The sequence below is a fragment of the Harpia harpyja genome, chromosome 26, assembly GCF_026419915.1.
Source record: "Harpia harpyja isolate bHarHar1 chromosome 26, bHarHar1 primary haplotype, whole genome shotgun sequence".
Lineage (NCBI taxonomy): Eukaryota > Metazoa > Chordata > Aves > Accipitriformes > Accipitridae > Harpia > Harpia harpyja.
The window spans coordinates 20957-31654 of NC_068965.1; the positions used below are offsets into that span (position 1 = coordinate 20957).

At 64.8% G+C, this 10698-nt stretch overlaps 3 protein-coding genes across 4 annotated transcripts; 2 read left to right on the forward strand and 1 right to left on the reverse strand.

Moving 5' to 3' along the window:
• The first annotated feature begins 653 nt into the window (after positions 1-653).
• On the forward strand, positions 654-2346 carry LOC128135948 (uncharacterized). Its single transcript, XM_052775021.1, has 4 exons — positions 654-776; positions 902-1145; positions 2068-2142; positions 2241-2346. The coding sequence occupies exons 1-4, from the start codon at positions 654-656 to the stop codon at positions 2306-2308; spliced, it is 510 nt and encodes a 169-aa protein (XP_052630981.1). The 3' UTR covers positions 2309-2346.
• Positions 2347-2441: 95 nt separating this feature from the next.
• On the reverse strand, positions 2442-7051 carry IMP4 (IMP U3 small nucleolar ribonucleoprotein 4). The gene is given in 10 exon segments (XM_052775036.1): positions 2442-2661; positions 2753-2823; positions 2930-3024; positions 3477-3631; positions 4126-4237; positions 4239-4259; positions 4811-4920; positions 5295-5384; positions 6242-6350; positions 6940-7051. Coding segments are annotated over 10 exon segments (879 nt in total). The 5' UTR covers positions 6943-7051; the 3' UTR covers positions 2442-2548.
• CCDC115 (coiled-coil domain containing 115) lies at positions 6290-10161 on the forward strand. 2 transcript variants are annotated; one of them, XM_052775032.1, is made up of 7 exons: positions 6290-6401; positions 6951-7351; positions 8191-8285; positions 8675-8778; positions 8998-9090; positions 9576-9705; positions 10026-10161. In XM_052775032.1, exons 1-7 carry the CDS (start codon positions 6376-6378, stop codon positions 10029-10031), a joined length of 855 nt encoding a protein of 284 aa, XP_052630992.1. In that variant the 5' UTR covers positions 6290-6375; the 3' UTR covers positions 10032-10161. The 2 variants fall into 2 exon arrangements, with proteins under 2 accessions (XP_052630992.1, XP_052630993.1); XM_052775033.1 differs by lacking the exon at positions 8675-8778 and having other exon boundaries at positions 6951-7347.
• Positions 10162-10698: the final 537 nt, after the last annotated feature.

Consider the following 10698-nt stretch of genomic DNA (forward strand, 5'->3'; position numbering starts at 1 on the left):
TATAGGGTCTATAGGGCCTCTCCTCAGGATACTATAGGAGCTATAGGGGACCCCCCCCCCCAGGCACTATAGGGACACCCACACTGAGGACCTATAGGAGCTATAGGGACCCCCAGGGCTCTATAGGGGCTATACAGACACCCCCCCAAGACGCTATAGGAGCTATAGGGAGCCCAAGAAGCTCTATAGGGGCTAAAAAGCCCCCCCCCATGCTATAGGTGCTATAGGGACCCCCCAGGGCTCTATAGGACCTATACAGGCCCCCCCCAAAGGTGCTATAGGGGCCATAGGGACCCCCCCTGGGGCCTCAATAGGACCCATTGGGACCCCCCAGGGCTCTATAGGACCTATACAGGCCCCCCCAAAGGTGCTATAGGGGCCATAGGGACCCCCCTGGGGCCTCAATAGGACCCATTGGGACCCCCAGGGCTCTATAGGACCTATACAGGCCCCCCCAAAGGTGCTATAGGGGCCATAGGGACCCCCCTGGGGCCTCAATAGGACCCATTGGGACCCCCCAGGGCTCTATAGGTGCTATAAGGGGGTGGGGCTTAGCGAGCAGGGGGTGTGGCCTGTGGGACACCCCCCCCCTTACTGAGGGACCCTGATAGCACCACCCTCCCCTGGAGTTTGGGGAGGGGCGGGGCCAGGACATGAGGGGGCGGGGGCCGACACTTCCTACCCCAGGAAACAGGAAGCGTGAGGAAAGACCCAAACGTCCAGGGGGGCCCCAAGAGTTCGGGGGGGACCCCTCTCACCTCCCCCCCCCCGATCACGTGAGTCCCGGATGCCTTTGGGGGGGTGGGGGTGGGGAGGGGACACCCAGACATCTGGGTGCCCTTTTGGGGTGGGTGGGGGTGACCCGGAGGCCTGGGTGCCCCCCCCTCCCCCTCCCCCCCAGGAGCCTGTTGGTGCCAGCGGAGCCCCCCCCCATCCCCCCCCCCCGCAATGGACGCCACCTACGCCGTGGTCAACAAAACCCGCCGGGGGGGTGGGGCCGGAGGACGAGACTCCACCCCTTTTGGACAAGATGCCACCTCTTTTGACCGAGACCACGCCCCTTTTGGGAAAGACCCCGCCCCTCCAGGCACCTCCCCCCTCCCTCCCTGGGAGCCCCCTGCGGCGCCCCTCCCCCACCCTGGCTGGTGAGTTTGGGGGGGGGGGAGGGGGGCGGGGGGTGGACCCTACAGCATCCATATGACACCTCCCCCCCATAGGTGTGCCTATGGGTCCCTCTCCAGACCCTATAGGGGTTGGATGACCCCCCCCCCCCCACCCTACAGGAGCCATATTGACCAGTACTGCACCCTCTAGGTTCTATAGGGTTGTGTGTCCCCCCCCAGGTTCTATAGGGTCATGCCCCCCTTGCACCCTCTAGGTACTATAGGGTCTCCCTCCCTGCACCCTCTAGATTCTATAGGGTGCCCCCTCCTCACCCTACAGGTTCTATAGGGTTTTCCCCCCCCTGCACCCTATAGGGTGTTTTTTGCTCTACCCTTTCCCCATGAGACGCCTCCCATCCCTATAGGATCTATACGCTCCCTCCCTGACCCCTATAGACACCACACAAACTCCACTCCACACCCCCTTGTGAAACACTTCTGATCCCTATGGAGTCTGTACCTTCCCTCCCTGGCCCCTATAGGGTCTACAAAAGACCCACCCCACCCCCTCTATGGGACACTTCTTGTCCCTATAGGTTCCCTCTAGGGACCATATAGCACCCCCCCACGGGTCTCTCTAAAGACCATTTACCATGCCCCCCCATTCTATAGAGTCTATAGGTTCCCTCTAAAGACTGTATAACAGCATCCCCCATAGGCTCTAAGGACCGTACAACTGCCCCCAACTCTATACGGTCTATAGCTTCTCTCTAACAACCATATAACATCCCCCCACTCTATAGGTTGTCTCTAAGCACCATATACCCCCCCCCCCAGCTCTAGAGGTTCCCTCTAAGGACTGTATAACGCTCTCCCCTCCTCTATAGGGACCCTATAACACCCCCCCACTCTACAGGGTCTATAGGTTTCCCCATAGGGCTCTAACCTTCCCCCCCCCCCGCAGCTTCCCCCCGACCCGGTGACGGTGCCTACGAGGTCGTGACCCCCCACGGGGACCCCGGCAGCACCCCATGTCTCGGTGAGCACCCGGCAGGGGGGGACACGGGGGACACACACGACCCCTCCCAGGCATCTGCCCCTCTCCCCCCTAATCCCACCCCCCCTTTCCAATTCCAGGATTTAATTTCCGTATTGGGAAGCCCAAAGGACCGCGGGAACCCCCAGCTGAATGGTCCCGGGTGTGAGGAAGGGGCCTGGATGCCTTGGGGGGGGGGGGGCGGGGCAGGGGGGTTCCCATTCCCCCCCCCCCCCCCAACCCCCTGGTGGGGGAGGGGCCGCAGAAGGACCCCAATGAAACCAGTTTGGAAGTGTGAAAAATAAGAGAATTAAAAAATTTATTACAAACAAAAACAAGATATTGAGGGACCCAAGAGTCCCAGGGGTGGGCACCCAAGTGGCTGGGGGGGGCACCCAGGCGTCCGGGGTCATTGGGCGCTGAGCAGGCGGCGTTTGGGGGCGGTGGCCGTGTAGGGGTGCCAGCGCCATTCCACGTCGGCCGTGTCCCCCTGCTCCAGGGTCCCCAGGCGGATCAGGTAGGCTGGGGAGGGGACATCAGGGACACGTTGGGGGTCGTTGGGGACATTTGTGGGGTCATTGGGGACACTCATGGGGTCGCTAGGGACACTCACGGCGCAGCTGGAACCGGGGTCCCACCTCTTCCAGCTCCACCGTCCTCCCCTGACGCCGGTAAACGTGGTTTCTGTGGGGGAGAGGAACATTGAGGAGGGGGTGGGGGACACGGGGGGGGTGGGAGGACACATGGGGGACGCCCAGGTGTCCAGCTCCCGCGTCCCTGTGTCACCCACCGGACTAAAATGACATCATCCTCATTGGCGAACGTCACCACGCGGCGGCTGTCAGGGCGGGGGACGGGGAAGAGGTGCTTCAGGATTGTCCCCACCTGGGGGAAGGGGGGATGGGGGGGGAGGGGTGTGTCACACACCCCCCTCCCCCCCAAATGTCCCCCGTGTCCCCCCACTGCCCTCCCAATGTCCTCCTGTCCCCAATGTCCCCCCAAATCCCCCCCCAAAATGTCCCCGTCCCCGTTTCCCCACCTCTCCACCCCATCACCCAGTGCCTCCCAGTGCTGCCAGTTTCCCCAGTCCCCTCGCACCCTCCAGTGCTCCCAGTCCCTCCCAGTGCTCCCAGTTTCCCCCAGTCCCCCTGCACCCCCCAGCCCCCTCAGTGCTCCCCATATCCCCCCAGTGCCTCCCAGTTTCCCCCCAGTCCTCCCAGTTTCCCCCCAGTCCTCCCAGTTTCCCCAGTCCCCCCACACCCCCCAGCCCTCCCAGTGTCCCCCCTCCGTGCTCCCACTGCCCTCGCTGCCCTCCCAGTCCCCCCGCTGTCCCCTACCCTGCGTCCCAGGGGGGAGTCGAGGCGCAGCAGCAGGAGATGGGGAGCCCCCAGGGGGGCCCCCCCCAGCCCCCCCACCTCCTGCCGCAGCACCGCCCCGCTGAGGGTGAAGTGGGCCGTGGGGCCGTGGGGCAGGTGACACAGGGACAGCCCGTCTGGGGACGAGAAAGGGGTGGGGCCTGATCAGGACACACCCCCTTCCCAGCAGGCCCCGCCCCCATTTCCTCCCCCCAGCCCCAAGAACCAGGTGCTTCCCCTTAGCCCTGCCCCTTCTATTAGCCACACCCCTAGAACACCCATTCCCCAAGCACCCCCCACTTCTGTAAAAGCCACGCCCCCTTCCAAGTAAGCACCGCCCCCCAACACAGGCCAGTCTCTTCCCTTCAGCCCTGCCCCTAGAACACCCCCAAAAGCCCTGCCCATCCACATCAACCACACCCCCTTTCCAGCAGGCACCACCCCCTCACTCCCCCCTCCCCCCCAGCACAGGGCAGCCCCCAGAGCCCAATCCCTTCCCCTTAGCCCCGCCCACCCCAAACCCCACCCTTTAAAAACTAACCACGGCCCATCCCATAAGCCCCACACCAGTCTCTCCCCACCCCCTCCCCTCCGGCCCTGCCCCCTTTCCCAGCATGCCACGGGGCCTCACCAGGCCTCCCCCGGGTCTCATGCAGCACCAGGAGGTCAGTGACACCGGCGGCCCGGCACGCCCCCACCAACGCCCCCAGCTCCGCCCGGCCCCGGTTCATCCGCCGTGCCCCCCGGGATCAGCAGGCACAGCTCCTGGGAAGAAAGGGGGCGGGGTCAGGGGAAGGCCATGCCCCCCACAGGCTCCACCCTCTCCTATCACCCCTCCTGTCCCACCATGGGTCCCTTCACCAATGCCGGGCACTGCTCCGGGGGGGGGCAGGGGTCATGGAGGGACACACCCACATCCCCACTAAGCCCCACCCACCCCACAGGCCCCACCTCCGTCCACCACCCCCTGTAAGTCTCACTGGGGAGTCATACACACCACCGGGATGGGAGACCAATGGGGCGGAGCCTCAGAAGATCATGCCCACCTTCAGACCACACCCCCAGCAGCCCCCACCCACCCCAACAAGCTCCACCCCCACCCCACCCATTTCCCAACACAGGCTCAGCTCCCAGGGGGTGGTCCCGAAAAAGCCCCTCCCACTACCCCACAAAGCCACACCCCCTCCCATGAGCCCCGCCCCACCAGCCTAAGACCATGCCCCCACAACAGCTCAGGGGTCTCCCATGGCCACCCAGCACCCAAGCCCCGCCCACCCACAGGCCACACCTCCATCGGGGAAAGAAGCCCTGCCCACCTTGGCAAAGACACGGAGGCGGGAGCTGGGCTCACGGGAGGTCGTCACCATCACCTTGGGGGGCTCTAGCCCCGCCCACCGGTACTCATCATCTTGGCTACCAGAGGTGTCTGGGGGCGGGGCTTAGTCAGGCCACGCCCCCCTAGCATGGGGGGAAGGGGGTGATGTTGAACCCTGGTTTTGGGGAGTTCAGGTCAATCTGATGACCCAGTTTTGGGGGGATTTGGGGGGGGTTTTCAAGACTTGTGACAGAGAGGGAGCAGGGTAAATTTGGGCGCCATTTTGGGGGGAGAATAGGACAAATTTAATCCCCATTTTTGGGGGGGCTAGGGAACCCCCCCATTTTAGACAAAAGCGGGGCAAATTTAACCACCGTTTTAGGGGAAATTAAAGCAACCCCACCCTCATTTTGGGGGAAATGGGGCAAAGTTGATCCCAAATTTCAGGAGGAAAAGCCTCTCGCCATTTTGGGGGGGGTCTCCACTCACCGCCCACACCCCCGGCGTGTCGAACTCCAGCTCCTTCTGCAGGGCCAAGGCCTCGCGCCGCAGCTCCGTGGGCAGCAGCCGGTTCTCTGTGGGGACACACACACACGCAAAGTTGGGGGGGGGGGGGGGGAGTCAGACAGGACCCCCAACATCCCCTCAGCCCCACATCACCCCCCAAACCCCTCTTAACCCCCCAAGCCCCCTTTAACTGCCCCAAACCCCCTTCTTCACTCCCCAAGCCCCCTCTTTAGCCCCCTCAAATCTCTCTTTGCTCCCCTCAGACCCCCCTTAGCCCCCCCAAACTACCCTTTTACCCCCCCAAACTCCCCTTTCCCCCCCCAAACCCATCTTTAACCCCCCCAACCCCACCTCAAACTCTCTTCGCCCTCTCAAGCTCCCCTTAACCCCCCCTTTATGCCCCTCAAACTCTTTTACCCCCAAACTCCTCTTTACCCCTCTCAAGTCCCCTTTAAACCCCTTAAATCCCCTCCTTGCCCCCCAAAACCCCCTTAACCCCCCAAACCCTTCTTTGCCCCCCATCCCCTCCTTGAAGTCCCCTTTACCCCCTCAACTTCTCTTTACCCCTCTCAAGCCCCCTTTAATGCCCCCAAACCCCTTTTAACACCCCCACCCCCCCTTTAGCCCCCTCAAACCCCTCTTTGTCCCCCTCGAACCACCCCTTAACCCCCCCAAACCCCTCTTTATCCTCCTCAACCCCCTGCCTCAAACTCCCTTTTACCCCCCCCCAAATCACTCTTTATCCTGCTCAAGGCCCCTTTAACCTCCCCAAACCCCCTCCTCGCTCCCCCAAAACCCCCTTTAACCCCCCCAAACCCCCTTTTAGCCTCCTCAAAACCCCCTTTACCCCCCCGAAACTCCCCTTCAGCCCCCTCCAAACCCCCAAAACCCCCTTTAAACCCCCTCCAGGGCCCCCCCAACCCACCATCCAGCGCCTGCCGCAGTCTCTCTTTCTTATCCTGCTGTCTCCGAAGCCGATCCTCCTGTGCCCGGCGCTGCAGGTACTCACGGCGTTCCCGGGCTTGCCGGCGGAGCTGGGGGCAAAGAAGGGGTGACACGATGACATCAGAGGGGGACGTGATGATGTAAGAAGTAGGGGGAATGTGGGCAGAGTGGGTAGGGGGATGGGGGCACCCTGCGGGGGGGGCATGGGATTGGGAGCAGGATGGGGATACTAGGGGGGACTGGGGACACGGGGGAATGTGGAGGGGGGGAAAGGGGGATGGGGGGCACTGGGAGGGGGGTCATGGGTTACTGGGGAAGGTCATGGGGAGGGAAGGCGACTGGGGGCACTGTGAGGGGACATGGGGACACTGGGGGGGTCATGGGGATGAGGGGTGGCAGGGGTTACTGGGGAGGACATGCGGGGGGGAGAGAGGGATGAGGGGCCCTGTGGGGGGACATGGGGACACCAGGGGGGTGTGGGGACCCTGGGGAGGGACATGAGGGCAGAGGGGGATGGAGGACACGGGGGGGAGCCCGTGTGGACACCAGGGTGTGCGTGGTGACCTGGTGGGGGACACTGGGGGACCCCGGGGAGGGCACGGGGTGACATGGGGACCCTGGGGGGGGGGGGAGAAGACCCCCCGCGACCCTACAATAACACCCGCCCCATCCCCTTACCATGGTCGCAGTTTCTCCCTTCTCCACCGCTCACCACACGCCGGCACCTCCCAACGCCACCACCGCCGATTGGCTGGGCAGCGAGGGACCAATGGGAGCTCCCGGTGTTGCTGGAAAGGGGCGGGGCGAGCCCCCAAGATGGCGGCCGGGGGGGAAGGCAACGCTACGCCCTCACTCAGGATGGCGGCCGAGGGAAGGCAACACTACGCCCTCAACCAAGATGGCGGCCGAGCCGGCTTCAGCCCGCCGCGCCGCCTGCCCTCAGCTAGGCCCCGCCTCCCGCCCGCCGCGCGCTGTCATTGGTGGAGAAGAGGCGGGAGGCCGCTGCTATTGGAGGAGGCGGCGGCCCGGCGTGAAGCCGCGGCGCGGGCCGGGGTTTGGCGGCGGCGGCGGTGGTGGCAATGGAGGGTCGGTGAGGGGCTGGGGTGGGGGGGTGTTTTGGTAGAGTCGCCTTGAGGGGGGGTGGGGGGTGTCAGCCATGGGGTTTGGTGGTGTAGGGTGTCCAGGGGAGGGGGGACACACACACTCAGTGGTGGGGGGCTGTTTTGGTAGGGTCTCCTGTGACAGGGAGGGGGTTGGGGGGATGTTTGTGTAGGGTCTCCCATGGTAGAGGGTGTTTATATTGGGGGGAGGAGTTATGTAGGGTTTTCCATGGTGGGGCGTGTTTATATTGGGGGGGGGGGGGTTATGTAGGGTCTCCCATGGTGGCGACGTGTTTATGGGGGATGTGTGTGTTTATGTAGGGTCTCCCACGGTGGGGGGTGTTTATTTGGGGGGGGGTGTGTTTTCGTAGGGTGTGCCGTGGAAGAGTGTTTGTTTATGTAGGCTCTGTCCTGGTGTGGGGGGTTGTTTACATAGGGTACCCCATCGCGTGTGTTTCCATAGGGTGTCCTGTGGGTGTTGACGTAGACTTCCCCACGGGTGCTTATGTAGGGTCTTCTCTGGGAGCTTACATGGGGTTTCCCACAGGTGTTTGTTTACGTAGAGTTTCCCATGGATGTTTCTGTAGGGTCTCCCACGGTGAATGTTTCCGTAGAGTGCCCTATGGGTTTTTGTTTACATTGGATCCCCCGTGGATGTTTCCGTGGAGTGCCCTATGGGTGTTTGTTTATGTACGGTCTCCCACGAGTGTTTGTTTGCATAGGGTCTCCTGCAGATGTTTGTCTATGTAGGTTCCCCATGGGTGCTTGCTTACATAGGGTCCCCTACGGATGCTTGTTTACGTAGGGTCTCCCGCGGGTGTTTCCGTAGGGTCGCCAGCGCTGGACGCGGCGGTGCTGGAGCTGCTGGAGGCGCTGGAGACGCTGCAGCAGAAACGTCACCTCCTCACCCAGCTCCTGCGCCAGGTGGGGACGGGACACCCCTCCCTGGCGACGGGTCACCCCCCTTGGGGACACACCTGGGGACATGTCACCCACCATGAGGACACGTGTGGGGACGGGCCACCCCCCTTGGGGACGTGTCACCCACCATGGGGACATGCGTGGGGACATGCCACCCCCCCTTGGGGACGTGTCACCTGCCACGGGGTCACACCTGGGGACATGCCACCCACCAAGGAAACACAGCATGGGGACATCACCTGCCATGGGGACACAACCATGTCCCCAGGGGTGGCTGTCCCTGTCCCCATGTCCCCCCCTGACCCTGTGTCCCCCCCCATGACCCCAGGGGTGGCTGTCCCTGTCCCCATGTCCCCCCCTGACCCCGTGTCCCTCCCCCTCGCTGTCCCCAGGGGTGGCTGTCCCTGTCCCAGGCCCGTTACTCCCTGGGGTGCCACCGCGTCTCGTCCCTGCAGTACGGGGCCACCATGGTCCCCCGCGTCCGCGTCTTCCCCAGGTAGGGGACACCGCGGGGGGGGGCAGAGGGGACATGGGGACACTTGGGGGGGATGACATGGGGTGAGGGGGTGACACAGGTATCTCCAAGGAGGGGGGGGGTGACAGCCGTGTCCCTTGTTTTGGGGGGGTTGACATGGGGCTGGCGCCAGTTTGGGGGGGGTGACACAGGGGTGACACTGATGGGGGGGGTGACACCCGTGTCACACCCCCCCCCCAGGCAGGACCCGGGGGGGCCCCCCCACTTTGAGGAGGTGCCAGGCACAGGGGGGGACCCTGAGGACCCCGACCCCCAGCAGGGGGGGGGGCGACGGTAAAGGGGTGGGGGGGGTCCCATGGGTGCTGGGTTGGTGTCCCATGGGTGTCCCACGGGTGCTGGGGGAGGTCCTGTGGGTGCTGGTGGAGGATTGGGGTGCTGGGGGGGTTCTGTGGGTGCTGTGGGGGAGCTGGAGGGGATTTGGGGTGCTGGGGGGGGTCCTGTGGGGGTCCTGTGGGTGCTGGGGGGGTGCTGGAGGGGATTTGGGGTGCTGGGGGTGTCCCATGGGTGCTGGGGGGGTGCTGGGGGAGGATTAGGGTGCTGGAGGGTATTTGGGGTGCTGAGGGGGGTCCTGTGAGTGCTGGAGGAGGATTGGGGTGCTGGGGGGGCTCTGGGGGGGGTCCCATGGGTGCTGCGGGAGGATTTGGGGTGTTGGAGGGGGTTCTGGGGGGGAGTTGGGGTGCTGTAGGGGTTGGGGTGCTGGGGATTGTCCCCAATTATTTTGGGGGTGTCACTGACCTTCCCCCCCCCCCCCCCCGCAGGGCTGCGGCAGCGCCGGGGTCCCCCAGAAAAAGGGGGTTCCCCCCCCCCGCGCCCCCCCCGATCCCCTGGCCTGGTTCGGGGTGCTGGTGCCCCCCAGCCTGCGGCAGGCCCAGGGCAGCTTCATCCAGGGTGAGTGGGGGGTCCCCAAAACCTGGGAGGGGTGTCCCCAAGAACTGGGGGGGATCCCCCAGAACCTGGGGGGGTCCTCAAAGCCGGGGGGGTCCCCAAAATCCCGGGGGGGTCTCCAAAATCCTGGGGGGGTCGGTGCCCTGGAGAGCGTCTGTGTGTATGTCCCAAAACTGGGACACACCCACCCCGAAAGTCATGACCCTGCATCACCTCTTTGTCCCTGCCCCCCCCCCGTCCCTTTGTCACCTCAAATGTTGTCCCTGGTGACCCCTGACCCCCACCCCGCGTGTCGCATCTGTCCCATCTCTCCCCCCCGCCAGGGGTGACAGTGGCGGTGGAGCTGGCGGGGCTGCAGGGCGCCGTGGCGGCCGCCATCACCCGCTACCGCGCCCTCCTGCGCCGCAAGCGTCACCTCGACGGGGACGCCGGGACCCTCGGGGACACCCAGACCGTGGGGGACGCTGAGACCCTCGGGGACACCCAGACCACGGGTGACGCTGAGACCCTTGGGGATGCTGAGACCCTCGGGGACACCCAGACCGCGGGGGACGCTGAGACCCTCGGGGACACCCAGACCACGGGTGACGCCAAGACCCTCGGGGACACCCAGACCACGGGTGACGCCGAGACCCTTGGGGATGCTGAGACCCTTGGGGACACCGAGACCCTTGGGGATGCTGAGACCCTCGGGGACACCCAGACCGCAGGGGACGCAGGGACGAGCGGGGACACGGGGACTGCGTGACACAGGACACGTCTGCAGGTGACACGGGGCCGGGGGGACGACGCGGGGACTGCGAGGGACACGCCGACCCACGGTGACCCTTCCGCAGGTGACATGGAGCCCTGCCATGGTGACGGCGACGGGCCACGGCCACCCCGGAGCCGCCAGTGATGTGGTGCCACCGCCCGCGCCCCCGCCCGACCCCCCCCAATAAAGGCGCCCTGGTGGCTGTTGGCTCCATGTCACCCGCTGTCCCCAACCGCGTCCCC

What these genes read in the sequence shown, in the direction of transcription:
- CCDC115 (XM_052775032.1), top strand. Translation starts at nt 6,376, where the DNA reads ATGACATCAGAGGGGGACGTGATGAT. An exon ending in TCAGAGGGGGACGTGATGAT is followed by an intron (nt 6,402 to 6,950) that starts GTAAGAAGTAGG and finishes CCATGGTCGCAG; the next exon opens with TTTCTCCCTTCTCCACCGCT. An exon ending in TCACCCAGCTCCTGCGCCAG is followed by an intron (nt 8,286 to 8,674) that starts GTGGGGACGGGA and finishes CGCTGTCCCCAG; the next exon opens with GGGTGGCTGTCCCTGTCCCA.
- LOC128135948 (XM_052775021.1), top strand. Translation starts at nt 654, where the DNA reads ATGAGGGGGCGGGGGCCGACACTTCCTACCCCAGGAAACAGGAAGCGT. An exon ending in ACCTCCCCCCCCCCGATCAC is followed by an intron (nt 777 to 901) that starts GTGAGTCCCGGA and finishes CCTCCCCCCCAG; the next exon opens with GAGCCTGTTGGTGCCAGCGG. An exon ending in CCCCTCCCCCACCCTGGCTG is followed by an intron (nt 1,146 to 2,067) that starts GTGAGTTTGGGG and finishes CCCCCCCCGCAG; the next exon opens with CTTCCCCCCGACCCGGTGAC.